The following is a 24526-nucleotide window of genomic DNA, read 5'->3' as shown; positions in this document are numbered from 1 at the left end:
TTTATAAAATAAAATCCAATGTTCTTTCAATTTTAAAGATCTATGGTTCTTAATTTATGTCAGACAGCAAGGTGAGGTTCTAATCAATTAAAGAGGAAAACCATTTCATTCCCTCTAGCAATTCTGACAATGGCACCTGAATTATTGGAATATATTTTAGTAACAATAAATTTCTAATTACATGAATGGGCTTAAGTGAGCACAGGGGTTTAAGGGAGAACATTTCTATGTAATTTAGAATGTTATTATGGTTCTCTTCCACCCATCCCCCTCATTTATGTGCTTGCCCTTTGTTTTTTAATTTTTCTTTCAGGAGATAACATGACCATAAAGGTTTAAATTGTTTAAACATGGCATATGCAGGGCAATAAACATCCATGTTTAGTTAGCTACAGAAATGGTGCAATTACTCAAGTTAAATATTTTCTAAAGTCACTCCTCTGAAAGAGTAAAGTAACTACTTGAGAAGTCATTTGTTAGAGTCGCAGGTAATTACCAACAGAATCCAGTCCCAAGAAGCAAATCTAGAAAACAAAAAAGGGAGAAAAGGAAAAGAATGTCTCCAATTATGGACTCACCTATTACAACTGCCTGATCTTTGATACACAACACCCAGTAATGCTCTTCTCCCTGGCTACAATGTCAGCATTCCCAATGAATGGAGCTTTCTGTTTCTTTTGGATTTCCTGTGTTTTCATTTTTCCACTGGGTCAGCAAGGAACGGAAGCCTTTCAGTGTGACAATGGGGTCTTCTTGCCACCTGACAATGTGTGTGACTTCACAAATCAGTGTGGGGACAATAGCGATGAGCAGCAATGTAAGTGTCATTCTCCTCTTTTCAATTTCAGTACATATTCAAACCAGGGACTTATGAGCAGCCCAGGAGATTCAGCTAGATTCCTGGCTCTGCTTTGGTTTTATGTTATATGCCTTTAGGTTAAGTTAGATGCTAAAGTATATTGTTTAATAAAGACCTGGTCCATGCTTAAAAATTATTTTAATTAATATGAAATCACTAAGATTTTTAACTGTGTGGAATGTATTTTATCAGTTTTTACCTGGCTGTAAAGAAGGAGTAATAAGCAAAAATGAAGCTTTTAGTGCTAGATTAGTGAAGCAAAATTCAAAAGAAACTCATCAATGAGATCATAAAATGCTATGATGGAAATGATGAATTGAAATTTGAATTTATATGGAAACATTTAATACGAATTTTAGCTTGGATGGGTAGATTTTATTTTCTTTTATAGACCACTACCTTCAAGTGAGTTGGTATCAATTGAACCTGTAGCACAACTCTGGCTTGTGATTTTGATTTCAGCATAATAGGAAAAGGACAAACTTCAGGGAGTACAGGACCTACATTTGAGTCCTAGGTGAACCATTCACTAATTCTGTGACCTTGAACCTGCATTTTATTATAAAAGATCCTAAAAGTCAGAAAAAAAAACTCTCACAGGTGGGAAAATACTCCATTGCTTCCTGGAATAGCAGTAATGAACAGGAAACAGTTTACCAAAGGAAGATATGTACTATGACATAGATGTGTCTGTGGTTTCCATTGTAATGTGAAACCTTGCGGGAACACTAATTTTGGCAATGGAGACTAGTGTCCTTCTTGCACACAATAGCCTTCTATAAATGATGTTTTCATAAAATCACTGCAGGGTAGTTGGTGGTTCATACAGCTATTGATGCAATTAATTATCTAGTGTCACTAATTCTATTATTGTAGGTCACTTTGCTCAAACTTATATTTTTTACTTTTTATCAGTGTTTAAAGAATTCTTCATTTTCTTCTACTAAAATAAGACTCTACAAATTCAATGTTGCTATTATTTGTCTCCTATTTACATGTTTATCATGATTACATTAAAACAATAAATCAGGATTACTGAAGAATTTCTTCTCGCAGAAGGAAACAGGCTAATGATTTTTTTCCCCTATAGCTATCATGCTGTTCATATTTAGCAACTATTAAATACAAAGCACAACCAAGGACAGGACTCATTTGTATTTGTCCAATTTTCCCGGAGAGGCTAAATGTGGGGGTGCTGGCCCTTGCTCCAGTCTGTCTGGGAAAGCCCTTCCTGCTCCTCGGTGAGCATCGAAGAGGAACCACCCAGTTGGTTTGACAAGAAGTGCAAAGCTTCTTCCATTATTAATCTCTATGAAGCTCCCTTTAGCACTCTTGCTGCGATAACATGCATGGTCTTGCTTCAGGGAAAAGGTTAATGTAAGGAAGGAGAAAGCTGCCGAGTGGGAAAGGTCTCCTCTGCATGAAAAATTCTAATAACACTCATCCTCAGAGGAAAGCAAAGGCGCAGATCTGTCAAATAAACACATTTCATTTTAAATGTTACATTGGGAGGTCACCTTTTGGCTTTTTTGCTTTTCATTTTCTTTTCCGAGAAGTTTCCACTTCGGTATTTTATTTAAAATGTGGATAAAAACTTGTAGATAAAATGTAGAATCACTTTAAACACTTTCTTTTGTATACCATGTGAGGGGGATAATGTGGTGAAGGAATAATGATGGCCAAGCAATTTCACCCATGAAAACCTGTGGCGCTAAGTTTATAGATTAGAGTTTTAAAAATCTAACTGTATAATGAGGTTAGAGTAGCTGCATTTAAAAGAAAAATAGAATCAATCTATGCTGCCTTTATAATGGTGTGACCTTTAAAGAAATAGATTAATATGTAAGACTTTTCTTAATAAAATTGGCATAGTTGAAGTTGCATTTCAGTTGCAACAGATGCTATGAATAGGTTTTAGAAAATGTTCTTATTTGGCGGAATGGATTTCTTTTTAAGAATATATGAACCTGTTATTTTTAACTCAATTTTTTTCCCTTTAAGATATTAGGTAGAAAATGCAATTATTCAAAATGGAATGAATTCTATTTACAGACAATATTAAAAATACTTAATATATAGTGAGCAAGAAGAATAAATTATAGATATAGCAGTTGTTCAGGTTTAGTGTTGACAAGAATCCCTCATTATTAGAATTCACTGGCATCCTTAGCCAGGGATATAAATGTTGCAATACTGGACTGTGTATTGTTTTTAAAATCGTATTTCTAGTATTGCATTTTTTTTTTTACTTCCATACTAATCCATACTGACTGCTTCTTTATTCTCTCCTTTTGCTTTTATTGATGATGATGATGATGATGATGATGATTTTTATTCTAGGGATTGAATCCAATGGCATTTTACACAGAGCCACATACCCAGCCCTTTTTATTTTTTATTTTGAGACAGGGTCTCACTATGTGGTAAAGTCTGGCTTCAAAATTGTGATCCTCCTGCCTTGGCCTTTGGAGTGGCTGGGATTATAGATACAAGTCACCATGCCTGGCTGAATATTATTTTTAATTGAAAAATTATGATTGCATTTTGGACACACAGGGATGCTATGTGGATAAAATAGGTAATGATTAAATCACAAAATTAAATATCCATCGCTTCTCTTACTTATTTTTGGTGATGAGACATTTGAAATTTACTTTTTGTTATTTTGTAGTATATAATACATTGACTATATTCTCCCTGCTATGTAAGAAACCTCAAAAGTTATTCCTTTGCATTTCAGAAATTTTGTACCCTTTGATGAATAACTTCCCAGCCAGTCCCCACAGCCTCTGGTAATCACTGTTCTAATTTCTACTTCTATGAGTTCAACTTTTTTTAGATTCCACATATAAGTGACATCATGAGGAATTTTGTCTTTCTGTGCCTGAATGATTTCACTTGGCAGAGTGTTCTCCAGATTTAACTAGGGGTGTCACAAATGACACATTTTCCTTCTTTTTAAAGGTGGAATCATGTTCCATTGTGTATGCATACCAATTTGTGTTTTGTTCATTCATCCGCTGATGAACACTTAGATGAATTCCCTGTGTTGGCTATTATGCAGAATGCTGCAGTGAACTTGGGAGCACAGATATCCCTTCAACATATTGATTTCAGTTCCTCTGGATATATACCAAGTAGTATCTCTGCTAGAACATATGGTAGTTGTATTTTTAGTTTTTGAGGAATCCCCAAACTGATTATAAAAATGGCGGTACTAATTTACATTCTCATCAATAATGTACTCATTTTCCCTTGTCTCTGCATTCTTGCCAACATTCACATTTTATCTTTTTTTTATAGCAGCCATTCTAACAGGTGTGAGCTGATATTTCATTGTTGTTTTATTTTGCATTTCCCTAATGATTAGTGATGCTGAGCTTTTTTTCATATACTTGCTGACCATTCATTTCCTTTGGAGAAATGTCTGTTCAGATCCTTTGCCCAACTTTAAATTAGATTGTTTATATTTTTCTTTTTCTTTTTTTTTTTCTTGTTGCCATTGAGTTCTTTCAGTTCTGTATGTATTTCAGATATTAACTCCTTATCTGATGTGTACTTTGAAAATATTTTCTCCCTTTCTGTACAGTGTCTCTTTACTTTGTTAATCACTTCCTTTTCTGTTCAGAAGGTTTGTAGTTTGATGGAATCCTGTTTGTCTATTTTTACTTTTGTTGACCATACTCTCAGAGTTATATCTAAAAACTCATCTTTATTATTTTTTTCTTCTCCTAACTTGGGACTTTAGTTTGTTCTTCTTTTCCTAGTTCCTTAAGGTATAATGTTAGATTATGTATTCGAAATCTGCTTTTCCATAGAGGTAATTATCACTATGAATTTCCCATTTAAGATTGCTTTTTGTACTCCATAACTTTTGTTCTGTAGTGATTCCATTTTCATTTTTCTGGAGGTATTTTTTTTTAATTTCCTTTTTGATTTCTTCTGTGACCTATTGGATGTCATGTCTTGGTCAAGGGACCTTGGTTTCTGTCACCTATTGGAAGTGTGTTTCATTTTCACATATTTGTGAATTTTCCAAGATCTCACCTACTACTGATTTCTAGTTTCAGGCTTTGATATTGGATATGATTTTAATCCTCACAAATTTGATAAAATGTATTTTGTGGCCTAAACATTCTCTCCTGGAGAATATTCTATGTGAATTTGAGATTTTTCATAATCCTGTGTCCTTGGTTTGGTGTCTGGACATTTTAGAAAGCAGCCAGCTGGTTTTTGGTGGTGCTAGACATTTACTATTTATTCTAGCCTGAGATTTTTTTTTTAATTGAACTGGGGGCACTTAACAACGGATCTGTGTTCTCAGCCCATTTATATATTTTTTTATTTGAGGCAGGGTCTTGATAAGTTGCTTAGGGCCTTGGTAAAATTGCTGAGGCTGCCTTTAAACTTGTGATCCTCCTGCCTCAGGCTCCTGAGTCACTTGGGTTACTGGTGTGCACCTCCACTCTTGGCTAGCCTGGGATTCTGGTAGTGATCTGGGACAGATAGGCTCTGGGATCTGGTTCTCTAGTTGGGCTGGAACACTATCTGTGCTCTGAGGTCAAGTGGAACTGCTGGTTTTGCTCTGTGGTCTAGTAAGACGACTGGCTGGACGACGTATCAGGCAGAGCTGCTGACTAGGCCCTTCGATGACCTCAGATAGAGCAGGATCTTCACTGGCTGTGCAGTACTGTTGTTTGGAATTTTTAGTGGGGCAAAGTGCTACACGTTGACTATGAGGCTGGATGAGGCCTACAGGGTCTCTACTAAGCCACCTAGGGTGCACAAGGTTACCCTTTCTCCATAAATATGCATAGATTTGGCTGGCCTCCATTCCTTGAGAGGCTGAAGCAGAGCATTGTGCCTTGGTTAAATCACTGGGTAGCTGCTGCGATGGGGAAGGGCCAGATTCTTTCCTCCTCAGGTAATTGCTGACCTGCTTTGGAATGGCTTAAAGTGAGGCCCAGGGCTGGTTGGAGAAGTTGCCTAAGGACTGAAGCCTGGAAGACCTACAGGCCGTGCTTCCTGCACAGCAGTGCTGTTGGCTAGACTAATGTGGCACCTCTGTTGTCTGGAGTCCAGAGCTACCCTCTTGATCTGCACGCTGCTGTGATGAGCCCCATTCCTGCTCCTATTGTTTCTAATTGACCCCAGACGATTGAGTTCTGGTGATAACCTCCAGGGAGAAGTCAGCCTCCCAACTCTGTGTTCCTCTGTGGGAACCCTGGGCATGGGGCAATCTCAGTGTAGAGCACTGTCCTGTCTTGGTTAAGGGACAGCAGTTAAAGAAACTGTTCCTCTTACCCTTCAATCTGACTTCTCAGTTTTGTAACTGAAGAAGATGTCTCAGCCCCACTGCCAAATTCTGAGATTTTCGTAAATGTATTCTTTGTGGATAGTTGATAATTGAACTTCTGTGGGAAGATGTGAGGACGAAAATTATTCTGCCATCTTGCTGACATTATTCTCATATCTTCTTTTCTCTTTGATTTTTTACTTGTTTATTATTATTTTTTTTAGTATCAGAGTCATTTTACAGTGTACAAAGATACTCTAGTTTCTCTTTTAACAATTGTTCAAAATTATGTCTTGGGCTGGGCTTATGGCTCAGTGGTAGAGCATTTACCTAGCATGTGTGAGGCACTGGGTTTAATCCTCAGGACCACATAAAAAATAACAAAATAAAGGTCCACTGACAACTAAAAAATATTTTAAAAGTATTTGTCTTTGTTTTATTCTTACTTAACAGTAAGTAGAACAGTATTATTTTTGTTGCTACCATTTAGATCCAAATCAACTAAAAGATTATGAAATGTACTATTAATGTAGCATGGAGATATGTCCCATGCAATGGATCACCATCACTGGAGTGTTGTCAGTTACCTAAAATTCCAGAAAATATTCTTAGAATTACTTTTGCATACCTGAGGTTGGTACTAAAATTAGCTGTTACATATATTTGCCTTTAGAGCCAAATTTACTATGATTCAAAAGAGAATATATTCAGTTAATCTGACATTTTTTCCCATTGCCATATGTCACAGTTTAGAATATTTCTATTCATTCTGGTATTTCACATGGAGTAGCACTCTAGTTTTATATTTGTGATTTGATGGTATATATAATGAAGTCTTGAGTTTATAAATAATTTCTTTTGCATTTTTCAATTTAGGAACATTATTTTTTCAAAACATGTTTATTTCATTTGTATCTAAATTTATATATGAAATGTGGAAAATATGTTTGTTGAGTATTGGTTCAGTATAAACAATGGGATGGGAAAGGGCTTTTTATCTGGAAAAGGCATGGAGGAAATTTTTTTTTAAAAATCACATTTTTACAATCTGAAAAACAGTATTTCATCAAATAATGTGAAGAACAATCAGTATTTCTTTGGTAGGATGACATAAAAATCAACTACTTTTAAAAGTCATTGGTTTATTGAAGTACTTAAAGTTTGTGTATGCTGAAGACTCTCTTTCTGGTTTGCAAATGGCTGCCTTCTTGCTGGGTCCTCCCATGGCAGAGAGACAATTCATCTCTCTTGTATATCTTATCATGGTATGAATTCCATTCCAATAACTCTATTTTCATGACTTAATTACCTCCTAAAAGCTCCACCTCCAAATACAATTGCATTGGGGACTAAGGCTTCAACATCTGAATCTTAGGGGACACTCACATTCAGTCTGTAGCACAACAGAATTATTTACATAAGATATCCAATAATAATTATGTAGGGTGTCTCTGGCAAAAAATTAGAAGAAATTACAAATGTAGAGAAAAAAGACTCATTCTAATACCGTGCTTCTTAATGTGATACTTCAATAGTATAAGTAGGCATATTATCATAAAATTAATTTACTTGTTGATTATATTCATGTGCAATATCTGACCAGGACAAATATTGGAACCTGATAGTGTCTTGCAAGTTCAACTGGAAAAGTTAGTAATAATAGCTAGAAATAGGCAGAAGAAAAAGACGACTGGAAAAGAAATTTCATTAATTGAACTATAGTAGTAAATCCTGAAAACTACACCAACATTATGAGAAATAATAATTAGAAAAGAGTATTTTTAGAAATATTAAGCATATCTGTAATACATTTAATACATGATAGTGGCATCCCAAATCAGTTGAGATGGAATAGGAGCTAGTGATCATGTCTGCTGATAGGTGTACAGTACATACAGTATGCCCAGAAAAGTTATGCAGTTTCCACCTGGTATTCACTTAATCCTTGCCAGTACCAAAACAGTGGTATTTCCCCCATTTTATAGGTTAATAAAAATAAGTGCCAGTTTAGGAAAACTAAAGATCAAAGGACACAGCTATGCAGTGGCTGAGCTGGGATTCATGACCAATTCATGACCTGTCAGATTTTGGAACCCTCATTACTAATCAGACAATACTATTTATTGTGTACAACAAGTGACTGTGAGGCAATTTCATGAAATAATATACAAAAATTTTCTAAACATAAAATAGTAAATGTTAACAATGAAGCCAAAATCTTTATTGCTCTTGATGATCAGTTTTGAAAACTAGTTTCTCTTCTATTTTGATGGGAAATAAATCCTCAAAATATGTTTGTTGTCTATTGGTGCAGTATAAACAATGGGATGGGAAAGGGTTTTTTTAAACTAGAAAAGGCATGGAGGAAAATTTTTTTTAAAAATCAGTAAATAAGAGTATTTAAATTAAAATTTTCAGTGTATTGAAAGCACCACAAATAAAATGAAAGAAGAAAAATGTTTGCAATATATCTGAAAAATAATTGTTTTCCAGGCCAATACATCAAAGAAAAGATGCATTTTCTCATAGAAACATGGGCAATAGTTCAAAGAAAGCAACTTACATAAAAAGACAAAGACACATGAGGAAGTGAGGTACTTCACCATTAATCAAAAACCACCATGGAAAGCAGAAGCCAGTCACTAATTTTTTAGTGAAATAAGCACAAATAATAAATGAAAGTCATTGTTGAGAAGAATATGAGAAAAATAAACATTATTATATACTATAGGCAGAAATATTATAAACTCTTACATTTTGAATAGTATTTTTGTAATATGAATAAGGATGATTTAAAGAGTGTTCATACACCCTGGAAAAAGATTTTAATTTTAAGAATTATTTTAAGAAATAATTTAAAAGAGTTTATGTAAAAAGTCTTCTCACAACTAAGTTGAATATGGTAGCATTAGAAATAATCTAATTTTATGATATTAGGTTCATGTTTAAATGAATTATGATATACATCTATACTATGGACATCTGTGCAGTCATCTGTCATAATTTTGATGCTATTTAAAAGTGGGGAAATGCTTATGATATATTTTTGCGGGAAATTATGATTACAATCAAGAAAATGTTTTTAAAAATATGGCCTTGCATTGAATAGAAGATAGTAGGTGAAATTATCTCTGTATTAGGCTTATGTTTGATTTTTCTTTTTGTATCCCAATATCTGTAAAATATCACTTATTGTTTTTATTGTCAGAATAAATATTTTTTTACAATAATCGAATGTCCGGACTTCCCATTACCTATTGTGTTTTAGAAATGAGAACAAGGTAATATTAGGCATCTAAGCTACATCACAGAATTCTTTCCTCTCTCCTTTCTATTTTTTTTTCCTCAGAACTTATGATAGAGATTTTTGTTTTCCTTTCAGTTGAAGATGTTATTTTGTAATCAGAGTACGAAAATTGAAAATTTTCTCGTAATATAATACATCAAAGTTCGATTAGCAAATGTAGCCGGCTTCAGTGGCTTGTGTAGCAGGAGTGAAGTCCTATCAATCATTGTCTAGGCCTATTCCATGTTCAGGGCCTGGCAATCGTCTTTCCCCATCACAGCTGCCCATCTGGGTAACCAGAAGTATGGAATTTTCCCTTTATTTTAGATCACAGTGACAGAGCACCCTCTTTCGAGTGCAAGTATGTATATGTGCCCACCTACCTGGTCATGCACATGTGGGCCCATCAGTACCCACAGCTTCTCCTGTTGATAAGCCTTCCGTCCCATGCAGTGGTCATCAGGGAGGGACCTCATCTTACAGCAGTGAGGAATGTTCACATGGCTCCTCTGGGGGGTGCTTCTTTGAATGCAACAGCTTATCTGTTGATTGGTGCTTCCTTGGTCACCACACAGGATAGCCAGTCCTTACTGTTGTCCCTGAAGGTCAGGTCCTTTTTCCTCCCCTTCTTCTAACCCCAATTTACCTCCTTCAATCTTGTTTCTATTGTCCCTGTCGTCTTCTCCAATACCTCCCCCTGCCCTGTCTCCTAGGAGTGAGACCTTCTCATTCTCCCACTGTTTTTTCCAACTCAAATCCTCTGGTGTAAATTCTATGTCCTGTCTGCTATTCAAGAACCCGTTTCTAGTCAAAACTGAACGATGTCTGTTTCTTCTTATATTCTAGAAACTATGATTTTTAACTCTTCAAGATGCAAAGAGCAGAGTGGGGTTATACTGGGGGTGAAGAGAAGAAAAACATACAGTTATTAAGATTTCAAGACTTGTTGCCAAAGTGATCTACCCAAAGCTTCTGAGAGTCTCAAAGCAGGTTCACAAGATGTTCAGGAAGAAGGTGATGCCATCTCTAAGTGGGTCTGTTCAGAAGGAGCAAGAACCCTGGGAGGAGAGCATCATCTATCTGTCCAATCCATGTGTGTGAAATTATGTGTGTGGGAGAAGTGGCAAAGAAACGCTGGAGGGAGACAGGGCCAAGGACCAATAGGAGATGGGTTCTGTGTAGTCTGGAAGGTCATTTGATGAGGAAAGTAGAGATCTATCTGTAGCATGTGTTCCAGCTATCAAATAAGATGGTTGGATTTTCTCACAGTGAAACTAAATCTGCAAGAGCTTTCAGGTATCACAGGCATAACCATGGAATTCACCAAAATATATAGTGAAGTGCTGAACTGGGAAGTCCAGCATGGGAATCCTGCCTCTGTGCTGCACTAGAGGCCATAAACAGAGAATTTAGAAAGAATCATTTCCATAATGCTGAGAGTTGGAATCTGGAATCCAAATTTCCAGGGGTCCTGATTTCCAGGCAGGCCCAGAAAAATCTCTACTTCTCTTATGCTGATAAGGTATTCTAAAGATCCTCATTCCTAGGTTTTAGTTTTCAAATGAACAAAGAGGCTTTGAGGTTCTACATTCCTATAGCTCATGTAAAGCCATCTAAAGTGTTTGTAGAAAATTTCTAAAATTTTCACTCAGTCTTTGCTTCTATGTGTACTATGATCTGTTCTGTTATTTTATGCAACATCTTCAACTACAATGGGTTGTTCTTTGAAAAAAACACTAACGTCTTTTATTGCAACAGACAATCATTAGTACCATTTTGCATGAACGTCTATTTATCCTTTGGACATTTGGAGTACATAGCTATAATCTTAGAACAACTATTATCATACAGGATAAAGTCCTTAAGCTCTTCTAAGTCATCAGACTTGTTTTATCAATGTGAAAAAGGTGAGGTATAATGTTAAGGGTCAATAGCCCAATATATGCAGCTATTTAATGGTGATCCAAGATAAAGCAAGGTTCCTATGAATATTGTGTTTGAAAGAGGTGTAACTGCATACCTTAGAACAGTACTTAAAAAATCTGGTTTTCATGCATTGAACAACTTTAAAAGATAGTATAAAATATAGTAAATTTCCTAAACAGAATGAACAATTTGTATATGTACATAAATCTCTCCCAAACTTTCTTTTCAATGACATTTAAGTATTTGAAGTTTTATTTATTTTATAGCTTACCATGGACCCAAAGAATTTCAGGTTTGTTATATATGAATTCCAAAAACTTTTAGAATGATTCTATTGGGATGGATTAGAAAAACAAGTCACTGTGTGTACTGAGATAAAGTGTGTGTGTGTAATGAGATAAAGGGGACAGTAGCACAAAATTTTACCAAGACAAGGAAAAAATGGAACCTGAGCATATAGACCTGCACACTGGTCTCAATGCAGATGATGAAAGGCCTTTGGAATTTGCTCAAGGATGACTGGTAGCTTTAAAGCCAGAGGAGGTAAAAAATAGGACATATGGAGAAGGGAGCTAAGAATGTTGGATTCCCAAACAGAAGAAGGATTTGAATATTTTAACAAAAAGTACATTTTTGGGGGGGATGGGGTTACCAGAAATTGAACTCAGGGGCACTCAACCACTGAGCCACATCCCAAGCCCTATTTTGTATCTTCTTTAGAGACAGCATCTCACTGAGTTGCTTAGTGTCTCACTTTTGCTGAGGCTGGCTTTGAACTCTCCATCTTCCTGTCTCAGCCTCCCAAGCTGCTGGAATTACAGATGTGTGACACTATGCCCAGCAAAAAATATATGTTTTTTATATGTAGATAAAGTGAATTAAGCAACTCCTTATTGAAATTTTTACTGAGATAAATTCTGAAAATTTTCCAGAGAGCAGGAGATAGTAAATGGGAATTATTAGTACTCATTTCAAGTAATAATAAACAGTATGAATGTGTTTGACTTTTATTGTTTATTTTAGTTAGAATAAATATGTTAATGAGATGTTTTATTACTCATATGCTAACTTTTGTCTTACTTCCAACATTATTTTCCTTCTATGAGAGCTAATATTAATCTTGCTCTGGAATCTGAGCTTCAGAGAACTAGAACTGGAAGTGTCTATATATATATATATATATATATATATATATATATATGCCGCAGCCCGGCTGGCTGGGCAAAATAACCGGGGGGTGACGAATAACTTGTGTACGTTGATGCAGCAGGAATAGGAGCCGTTTATTGTAGGATAACAGAGGTATTTATAAATTTTGCACAGCTTATCTTAATTAGCATAAACTAGATACAGCAGTCAACCAATAAGGAATCTCCACACTTAAAGGCTCGCTTTTGTTACTTCACAAACCACTCCCTCTGGCATTTGGCCAGGCGCCATCCAGACTTGTTTACAGACTTTAACATTTCTCTGGCAAAATAACAGGTGCCAATCTGACTTGTTTACAGACCTTAACATATATATATATATTAGTATGTATGTTTATTTATTAGATTTCTTCCATTATTTAGGAAACAGTCTTCATAAAATATTTTTCATGTCAAATAACACTATTAGGAACTTTTTACTTTTGGCAATTTTTGTATGACTTGGATGGTGATACACATAGTTGTGTAATATAAATCATTTTCTTGAACATATTTTGATATCTAGAATTGTTTCAGATTTGCAGACTGTTTTTATTCATATTGGGCAATGGAAATAGAAAAAAGGTGATCCATATGTAATGTGGATTGTCCTTTTATCTCTGAATATGATTTTGTAAAAAAAAAAAAAATAACTGCTTCTTCCCTGTGAAATCATGAAAGCATCAAAAAAAAAAAAAAAAAAAAACAAAAACAAAAACAAAAAAGTACCCCAGCACATTCTGAAGGTTGGCTGGTCAGTGAACCTTTCTTACAGGGAGAGACTAAAACTGTTCTAGAAACTTTTTTTTTTAAATTCTATTCTTCAGAATTCCTTATCACATTTCCAACAAAAGAAGCCTTATAATAACTAGGGTAAACTTGATGGGTACTTGGAATTTGGTGAGATTTTCTTAAACCAAAGAGAGAGAGAAAGAGAGAGGGAAATAGTGTGTTAAGCATGCTTCTCTGAAATGATACTATGCTTCTTGAGCTGCAAGCAGTTTCCCTAATATTTTGAAGGCAATGATAAAAAAATCAAAATGTTATTTCCATTAGGGCAGAAAATTTCCCTACTTCTCTTATTTCTAGAAGACTGATTTTTACTTAAGAATTAATGTATGTTAGATAGACTGAAAGGTTACTGGTTTACTGACTGACTAAATGATTGGAGGAATTGTCAGTTATGTTATTTTCTTTCAACATGGAATTGGATAAAACTACACAGCCTTCCCAGGAAGTCTGTTCCTGTTTTGTGCTTCAAGCTTACAAACTGATGAGAAGGATATTTGGCTTTTGAGCTCCATTTGACAGTTCCAAGGACCCCTTGCAACATCACATGGTAGACTGTTTCTTCCAAAAGCAGAATGTTTTCTGAGGCCAATATCTGTTTACTCATAGAATTCCTGCCTTTCTTTCATCTCATGCTCCTATTTTCTGTTTATAAACGAAGATATTTGTAAATAAACAATTTCTACATGTGCATGCTGATATTTTAGGCTTGGTTAGGAATCCTGAAAGAAGGCTTGCACCAAATTTACAAAATCAAGGACCTTGAATTATACAGCTTTTAAATGAAATTCCATAAAAGAAATAGGACTAGAATGTAATATTTTTCTACTTCCCAGATATAATTATTATTTTCTAAGGGGAACACTTGCTTGAATTTGGAAATTTTACATCTTTTGAGAGAAGTTGAATATTTATTCAGGAAAAAACATAAATTTATTTGTTTACAGATTATCCTACTTAATAGAAAATGACTTCAAGCAACTTTTCAAAGTCCTGAATTCATTTTAATAGAAATTATTGAAAAAGCATTAGATTTTCTGGGCAAACTGGTGCTCTGGAATACAGAATTCTATGTACACAACTATGCAACATTTCTAATACTTGATTGTATTCTGCTGAAAGCTGGAGTGAATTCTACAAACACTGGAGACTTCCTTTGAATGTTACTAATCCTAAATCAATGTTAAATTTGAAGAATGTTTGATAATCTTTTTCTGATTAACATAAATCCCATCAATGACACAATTCTTGTCAAAGATAATCTCAACCTGAGGTTTAAGGCAACAATTTGACAAGAACATTGCTTAAGTAATACTGGACAGTTCTCGTTTGCATTGCAAAAGTGCTAATTGCATTTGCTTTCACAGACCTTTGTGAGTTAGAGTTTTTCTTGTTACTGCGTTGATTAAAAGAATAAAATTAATTCAGCATGAAAGATAAGAATTTCTCTGATAAAAACGAATTGACATTTTAAAATGTTAAGTCAAATTATAGTAATCTTTTATTAAAATTTATTTTTGAGAATTGTTTAATTCTACTTTCATTTAATTAGAATGTTTTGGATTAATTTTGTCCTTCTTAGGAACTGGTCATTAATTTCTGACATGGTTTGAGAGTAAGGGAGATAATTCTTTATGGAAAATTTTTTATATGTTAGCTACATGTAAAACAAAACAATAAAATAAACTTGAATTCTATGTAAAAGATTATGATTATGTAATACATAGCTTTCCTCAAAAAAATAAAGTACTAACAAACTTGGAATAGTAGGGAAAGACTTCAACAAAATAATAGCTGTACATGGAAAACCCACAGTAACATCATACTAAAAGGCAAAAAATAGAAATAGTTTCCTTAAAGGTCAGGAATCAAAAAAAAAAGTATGTTGGCTTTGATCATTTCTATTCCACATGGTATTGGAAAGTCCTGACCAGTGCATTTAGGAAAAATAAGTTGTAAAGAAAGAAGTTAAAGTATCTCTGTTCATGTTCACTGTTAACAGAACACATAATTTTAATATTAAGGAAAAGAGATAAAAGATGTGTGTATTGAAAACAACAAATCATTGCTGAAAGAAATTTACATAGAGAAATTAATGAAAATACATTCTGAAAGGAAATGTATTTCCTTTCAGACACTTGGAGCTACCAAGAGATTTTTATTGCAGCAGTGTCTGATTAACAGGGAAAGAAGAGAAAGAGAGAGAGGGAGAGGGAGAGGGAGAGAGATTGTGAGAGAAGAAAGAGAGAAGAAAGGGAGAGGGAGAGAGCAAAGCGGGATTGGGGTGGGGGAGAGCAAAGCACAAGAGAGAGAGAATGCAAGAGAAGAATGAGAGCGAGTTCAGGCAGGAGAGTTTTTATAGCCAAAATCTAATGGAGTCTCTGGGTCTGCAAGCTGCCTTGTTGGCCTACAGTGATTGGATTATATAGTAGTTGCTAAGGGTGTCATCTGCCTTCAGGCAGACAGGGCAGGGGCCAGATGTGGGTTTCTGTTGCAACAGATGGGTGGGGGTCAAGTGTTCAGCCTTGAGTGGGTTGAGTGTCCACACGTGAGTGGGGTTGAGTGTCCAGACTTGAGGCAGACAAGCGATAAGGAACCAGAAGGGTGAAGGTGAGGGTCGAGTGTTCAGCTCACCCATCAACCTGTTCAGGAACCAACACATTCTATATTCATTAATTGGAATAGTTAATATTGATAAAATGTCTCAAAAATCCAACAATTTTTTTTCATGAATAGTAAAAATCCATTTTAAATGTCATGTGGGAATCTCAGTGGACCTCAAGTACACAAAACAATGTGGAAAAAGGACAAATAAGAGGTCTCACACTTCCTGACTCATAATTATTTTACAGAGCTATCGTAATTAGAAATATGGTGCTTATTTGTATGAAACAGGCATATATATATATTTATTTATTTATTTTTTATTGGTTGTTCAAAACATTACAAAGCTCTTGACATATCATATTTCATACATTAGATTCAAGTGGGTTATAAACTCCCATTTTTACCCCAAATACCCCAAATACAGATTGCAGAATCACATTGGTTACACATCCACATTTTTACATAATGCCCTATTAGTAACTGTTGTATTCTTACATTTACATTTTTATTTGGTCTCAAAAAAAAAAGAAGGAAGGAAATTCTGATAAATAGATCAACCTGAAGACATTATGCTAAATGAAATAAGCATGTCACCAAAGACACTTTATTATTCTATTTATATGAATTACCTAGAATAGCCAAATTCATAAAGACAAAGGTAGAATAGTGTTTGCCATGGAATTGGGATAGGAAGAAATGGGAACATAGAGTTTGGAGGGTATAAAGTTTTTGTTTTGCAAGATGAAGAGTTTTAAGATGGATTGTGGCTGATTTCATAACAATGTGAATATACACTTAAAATTGTTAAAATGATAAACTTTCATGTAATGCATATCTTACCACAATAGAAAACTTGTAGTACTTATTGTTATGGAAAGACTACACCTATGTCTCCCAAAAGTTTCAGGATAAAGAAAAATCACTAAGTTGGACCAAGGTAAAATCATGAACTAAGTGTGGTTTGATTTTTAACATTTTCAATCTCACCCCCTTGCTTTCTAGAACTTTCCTAATAAGCATTTGAAACTGTGCTCTGTCGTCTAAGAACTTCATGGCATAACGATTTACCCAGACCATTTTCTTTCCTTAGTTCTGGATTATCTGTCTTTCACTATCACCGCCTTCCTTTTTCCTCAGCAGTATGCCCAAGTTGTTACTATAATTGTTATAATTTAATATTTTTTTATCCTTTTTTGGTGTTGAAGATTGAATATCTGAGACATTCTTTAGTGTTTTTTTTTTTTTTTTTTTCTCCTTGTGTGGTGCTGGGAATTGAACCAGGGCCTTGTGCATGCAAGGCAAGCACTCTAGCAACTGAGCTATCTCCCAGCCCCTCTTCAGAGGTTCTTTAATGAGAGAATCTGATGCTGTGGAAGCCAATTCAGGAGTTAATTAGGCCTTCCAATCAACCTTTAAAATGCACAGAGGAGGCATCCTTCCTCTTCGCAGTAACTCTAACTTTCTGGATCATAAAATTGGAAACAAAATGATGAGCTTCACAAGTTGAAAAAGTTGAGGAGCTTGGATTTTACCCACATTTTCTGTATGCCACTTCTCATTGCTCTTTATATGGTCTGACTGTATGTTAGTCCACACAATTTAGGGAGGGGGTGGTCGCAGTCATCTATGTGGAAACCAATTTTACTATAGCAAATAATTTCTGAGTTGAATGTGAATGTATGGACTATGAAATTAAAAAGCAGAGCAGCCACAATGCATAGGCAATTATTCAAATGGTGTTAAATGTACAGTTCTTTATTGGGAGGGCACAAATGAATACTTAAAAAGCTTTCTGGTTTTTGAACAATCCAGTAGTTCATGATTATGTTCTTAAATACATAATTTTAAATGTGAGCTGAATAGATATATTTCATAACAAAACAAATCTCTGTTGTGACTATTCAGAAGGAATAATGTTTCATTTAGCTATTTTTTCCCAGTTTTAATACGTCCAGAAATTATGATCATTAGCCTGTGTATTAAAAAAAAAAAAGAACATCACAAACAGATATCAACTAAATCATCAGATTGCAAGGTACTTTCGTGGTTTTTAAAAAATATTTGTCACCTGTGTAAGAATGTCTCTGCATTTTATACACATATGTTTTAGTCAGCTTTCATGAGGGCATTACTAAAAATCTGACAAGAACAGTTTTAAGGAGGAAAAGTTTATTGGGGTTTATGGTTGTAGAGGTTGCAGTCCATAGACGGCTGGCTCCAGGTAAGGTAAGGCATCATGGTAGAAGTGTTTAAATTAAACCTTTTATAACCCAATTATTTCATCTCTAAACTTTCTTGCATTGTCTCACATATGATCTTTTAGGAGGATACCTCATATCTAAACCCAAACAACATAGCTGCTGAAATATGGTGATAAAATAATCTAGAATATTTTATAATTACAGATCATAGTGAAATCGATGAGAACTTAAATAAAACTTGAAAATGGATGCTCATTTATGTAAATATATGCATAGCCAATTAAATGATACACAAGAACATACTCATGGATTATTCAGTGACCAGGATACATTCTGAGAAGTGAATTATTAGGCAATTTCTGTGTTGTCTGAACATCATAGAGTGTACTTACACAAATCTGGATTGTATAGCTTGCTATGCATCTGGGCTATGTAATATAGCTTCTTTTCTAAATGTGATTTACAATTATCTGAAACATTGTTAAATGTTGCAAATATATACATACATACACTGACTATATAATTTTGTTCATTTTTGTTCAATCAGATTCCCTTGATCATTAAGGGTCTTAAGACCCATAATAACTGGAGTATTTTAGCTATTCTAAATACTCCAAAGGGCTTAGAGAAATTGTAAATTTAACTATGGAGTCAAAAAGACTGGATTCCAACCTTGACCATAGCTATCTTATTTTATAAAAGTTCCCTAATGTCTAGAAGATATTGTCTTAGTTTCCTCAAGTTGAAAATGGATTCATGCCTGATTCATGTTGTTATTGTAAGAAATAAAGTACTGCACAAAACAAATAACGTCAATCGATTGTAGCAATAAGGATTCTTGTTATTATTACAGAATACAGATGGTGAACAAAATCATTAAAAAATAGGGAATCCAAGAGTAAAGTTAATAAAATAGACTTCTGACATTGAATCAGGTTTAGTTAACTATTAAAAATGAGAGTTCTAAATTGGCTCTCCATTCTCAGGGATGATCTCAAGAAAATGCACCAGATAAATTATTAGTATTTATTATTAAATAGTACTTTATGTGAAAAAGTGAACAAGTGATGATTATGTTCTTGCAGCTGGGTTGCCTGCCAAGCACCAACTATTAGTTCATATATTTACTGCCACTGTGCATAATTCAATTAGTCAGGGAAAGAAAGAACTTGTCAAAGGACAATCTCCACAGTTGCGAAGGTCTACAAACCAAGGAATAACTATTTGCAATTGACAGCGTCTATTTTTAGAACATGACATTTGCAGATATTATATAGTGGAATAAAGCATTACATTGTTTTGGGGGAACAACCAAGTACTTAAATTCTTCTGTTTCTTTCCAAATTCTTGGATCCATTATACCCAGAAAAACCAACAACAATAAAAAATAAAAGACTGAAATGCTTCTCTTGTGATGAAATCTCCTAGCAGAGGGGCCTTTGTGGTTTGATTTTCCCAAAACTAAATTTCTGATATGACCGGGTGGCAGGAAGATCAAGTTTGTAAAAGTTTGGAGAAGCCTTAGAATGTTGTAAGCAGAGCTTAAATAGGTGATTCTGATGGGAACTCAGATGTAATAATAGTTCCTAATATTTCAAGGAATCTGGGAGCTGTGAAGGATATATATATATATATATATATATATATATATATATGTATGTATGTATATATATATACACATATATATATGTATGTATGTATGTATAAAATATCATTAGATCCTCCTACCAGTTATTTAAGGGAGATGGTAGGATGTTATTATTCTAATCTTTCAAGTAAAGGAAAGGGATTGAATAGTTTGGGTAAGGGACTCAGTTAATATGAATTCAAATCAGGAGTACATCTCCAGTTGTTTGACCCCATGTAAAATTCTTTTCGTTTGAGCCCATTGTCTTTTGTGTGCAGTAATTTATTAGAATATAATATACCAAAAGCTTTGTATTAATAAAGTAGACATAGATTTGGTAAAAAATAATCTGAGGTTAATTTGTATTTGTCATTTGTTGCTAGCTTTTCTTTTTCTACTATTGTCTTATTTCTTACAGAGTCTGTGATGGTTAATCTGAATTATCAATATGATTGGACTAAAGAATATTTAAGATTAAGAGAATTCTGGATGTTTTGATGAGGGGGTTTTCTGAAATGATTGGCCTGTGGGAGAGCAAACTGGGTGGGGAGATCGGCCCTGAATGTGGGCAGCATAGTCTAGCAGGCTTGGAACATAGATGAAAGAAGAGGTGGAAAGAGGAGGAAGCTAAGGCAGATGTAAGCTTGATTCTTCCTGAGAAGGTGCCTGAGAAATCAGACTTCAGCTCCTTCACTGTTCCAAAGCAGACTCTGAGCAGAGATTGTCCAGGGAGTTGCCAGGACTTTACTGATGATATGGGGCTACATCCTTGGTCCTTCTTGTTCTAAGGCTCCAGCTTTTGGGACTGAGCGGCTCCTTGATCCTTTGGCTCTCTAGCCTTTACATGGACATTTTAGGACTATCCAACTTCTGATTCTGAAATCCAATCTAATAAATCCCCTTCTAATAAATCATTTATCCTGAAAGTTCTGTTTCTCCAGAGAACCCTGACTAATGCAGATTTTCATACCTGGAGTGGAATCATTGCTATGACTAACCTATGTGGTTCAGATGCACTGGGAGAAGTTTGGAGAAGCCTTAGAATGTTGTAAGCAGAGCTTAATAGGTGATCCTGAGGGGAGCTCATAAGTGCAAAATGCCAAGAGAAATGCAGAAAGGAAAAACTGTGCTATTGAGGTTTCAGAGGGCAATGAGGACTTAATTGGGAACTGTAGTAGAGGTCATTCACATTACATCCCAGAAAGGAGATTGCCTCCATTTTGCCCAGATCCTGAGAGTTTCTATAAGATTGAATTTAAAGGTGATGGATTAATTAATATAATAGAGGAAACTTCAAGGCAACATCAAATTCATGTGGTGGCATGGTATGCAGGTGGCTTTTAGTGAGGTTTACTGTAAGAATCAGAAGGAGAAAGAAACCGGGGAGGGAGGGTCTATCTAGATGATAGGTCTATCTAGATGATCTCTGGGATTTTTGGTCAACTCACAGTTGACCAGAAAAGCAATTGGAAAATTGGGCCTAAGGAAGATCTGGTTGCTGGAGAGATTACCATCACTACAGAGAAACTAAGTACTCTGCATAGAGACAATAGGAAAGATGCATTAAGGGCATCTCAGGAATCACCAAGAGCACACACTCGCGGCAGGCTCAAGGTGTAAGAATGAAAACTCACTTAAGAGAACCTGGAGGCACACAACATTGCACAGGGTGCCTAGGAAGTTGTTTCATCAGGATTGGTTCACTGTGCTCAGCCTCCAAGTCATGCAGAGAGTGCTGCAGCTGTGGTCCAAGGGGGCCTGGCTACAGCTTGAACTGTCAGAAGACCATGTCAGCATCCATTCGGTTTCAGTTCTTCAGGAATGCAGGATTCTGGAGATAGGGCATCATGGAGTCTTCCTCCAAGATATCCAAGGAAAACCTGGTAGACCTAGTGTGGCAAGGTCATAATCACTATGGTATCCCCTGAAAGGTTGATAAATGAGGCTGTGAGAATAAAGCCAAAGCTGGAATGGAGACCCCAGCTTGAATTAAGAGATGCCAGTGAAGTGGAATATCTGCGGAGGAAAGCTGCTGACTGTGGACAGAATCAACCTAAGATAGAGGCCTCATGGACCACCACCTTGCAATAGGGCAGGGCTGCCCAAGCCCTTTGAAACTCTCATCTCACTACTATTTGCCCCAGATGCTACATGTGGAACTATAGGAACTAATATATACCTGCCTGGGTTTCTGTCTTGGTATAATCCCATTTTTCTTTCTGTACCCTTATTTCTTCCTTAGGGAATGGAAATATTAAAATTTATCATTTTATACTGGATATATGTAATTTGCTTTTGATTTTTACAGGACTTGACTGTAAGAGCCAAGAGTTTGTCTCAAATCTCAGATGAGACATTAGATGGTGAGAACTGTAACTTAATTAGTGTATTAATTCATTTGATGGATTGATAATTTGCAAGGAGCTGGGCATGGTGGCGCATGCCTGTAATCCCAGCTGCTCAGAAGACGGAGGCAGGAGGATTGCAAGTTCAAAGCCAGTCTCAGCAACTTGGTGAGGCCCTAAGTAACTTAGTGAGACCATAGCTCAAGACAAAAAAAAAAAAAAAAATTGGACTGGGGATGTTGCTCAGTGGTTAATCACCCCTGGGTTTAGTCCCTGGTACAAAAAAAAAAAAAAAAAAGTTTTTTGAAAAGATTATTGAACTGGCTTGTGACTACAGGTAGGTAGGATTTGGCTGGAGTAAGTAAGTAAGTAAGTAAGTCACCGGAAGAGTGCCTTGGGGGTTTATATTTCATCACTGGTGCCTTGCTCTCACCTCTGCTTCCTGGCTACCATGAACTGAGCAGCTTCCCTCTGTCCCATCCTTCTGCTATGATGTTCCCCCGCCTTATCTTGGGACCAGAGGAATGGAGTCTACTGATCATGGACTGAACTTCTGAAATCATGAGCCATAATATACTTTTCCTCCTCTAAATTCTTCTTATTAGGTATTTTGGTCCCAGTGATAACAAGTTTACCAATGCAAAGCCAAATGAGATTGTGCAAGCTAATTACTTTTTTCTCTCATTAGGCTCAAGCTACGAAAGATGTGATTTTGAGGACAGGCTCTGCAATATGGAACAAGAAGAGAGTGTACAACTTGGTTGGAAAAAGAGAAATGGGATGACTGGTCTATCACCACCATTTCACGATCACAATGGTGATATGTCTGGTAATTGCTTTGAATTTTTAAAATTTCCTTTATTTCTTCATTTGTTTATTTCTTACTTTTTTTTTTGTCCCAAGTATATGATTAGGTCAGTAGAACCTTGACTGAAATTTACATTGTAATAATTATAGTGTCTAATTTTATGTATTCTTTGATCATTTTTGGAATATTTCTGATTCTAAAGTATTCCAGCAGATTATCATAATTGGGTTCCTGGGATTCCAACAGGTCTATCTAGATGATCACTGGGATTTTGTTAGTTAATTTGATACCTTGTGAAATTGTAAAATGTAAATATGATAACACTATATACATTATACAGTATTTTTTTTTTTTTTGCTTTTGGCTGGACTGATTTCAGCTCTGTCTAGTAATGTTTGTTTAATCAGGCTCACTAGAAAGCTCACTGGACTTTGAAGTGATTCTGGAGCCAAAATTTTATTCCTTTCTCCATTTGTTAATTAATGAATTTAATTTACTCAACATTGTATACAGTGATTAATTTATATAAGTGAGATAAAATCAATTCTATGCCTGCTCATATCTGGTAGGTTTCAACATAATATGAAGAGAGATACCACATTGCTTGACTAAAGGCTGATTATTTTTATAAGAGTGATACTTCCTTCAAATAAATATAGGACATATTCAAATATGGATAGCGCCCTGGGAAACATTTAAAGCAAGCAAATATTCAGGAATTAGTTATTAGTTTGGAAATGTTTTTGTTAATATTATACCTATTAGAATCCTTGTTCTGTTAGTCCCTACCTGTAAGATCTTGATATATTTACTTTTTTGAGTCTTAGTTTTCAAAACTATAAGGATAGTAGTACTAAGTTCATAGGATGGTTATTATAAGAGCTAACTGGATACTGTCGGTAAAACTTATTATAGAACACCTGGAAAAGTAGATTTTCAGTAGATTTCTGAATAATTTTGGTGTTGCTGTTTTTAACTTCTATGTAAACAAGATGAAGTTTCTTATTTTTTTTTAGCTTTGATGTCAAACAAATACATTTGTTTAGAATTTTTAATGAGTTAGTAATAAGTCAACCTAATTCCAAAAAGAAACCAATTTCATTGATAGGACCAACCACTACCTGCAATACCTGGGGTTTTATTATAGATTTGGTAATGTTAGAGGGTGATATTCAGTTTTGCTCCCAAACTTTTGCCATTGCAATGTCTCATGGATTGCTGATTTGGCACATCTGCTCTTCAGTATCTCTCTATTGTTTCTTCCTTGTACTTGGAAGGTTTTTCACGGCCTATATTACTCACCCTCATCTTCTTTGGAAACAGAATGCCTGATTTTCCTCTATCTTTTGCTTTGTGTTTCCTGCCTTGCTTATCTTCTTTTTTTCTCATTTTCCTATGCTTATTTTTGGATAGCCTCATTAAGAGATGAAATGGGAGGTGTGGGCAGTGCATATTAAAGAAAAATGAGAAGTTGTATGGACATCCATCCTTTAATTATATCATCTGGATGGATTTTAAAATCTCTGGAGTCAGAGTAGCTGGATTAGGAACTTAGACCTGTCCACCTTTTGTCTGGTCTCAGTTTCCTCAACTGT

General features: G+C 35.2%; 1 protein-coding gene across 1 annotated transcript in view; it reads left to right on the top strand.

Moving 5' to 3' along the window:
* The first annotated feature begins 618 nt into the window (after window positions 1-618).
* Window positions 619-24526, top strand: part of Malrd1 (MAM and LDL receptor class A domain containing 1) — a 638713-nt gene continuing 614805 nt past the window's right edge. The window contains exons 1-2 of the mRNA XM_076872892.1: window positions 619-817; window positions 22812-22952. Coding sequence (XP_076729007.1) covers window positions 619-817; window positions 22812-22952 — 340 coding nt within the window. The remainder of the gene's footprint in view (window positions 818-22811; window positions 22953-24526) is intronic.

The sequence above is a fragment of the Callospermophilus lateralis genome, chromosome 13, assembly GCF_048772815.1.
Source record: "Callospermophilus lateralis isolate mCalLat2 chromosome 13, mCalLat2.hap1, whole genome shotgun sequence".
NCBI lineage: Eukaryota > Metazoa > Chordata > Mammalia > Rodentia > Sciuridae > Callospermophilus > Callospermophilus lateralis.
Note: the sequence above shows the minus strand (reverse complement) of the source record. Positions and strands in the feature narration are given on the sequence as shown.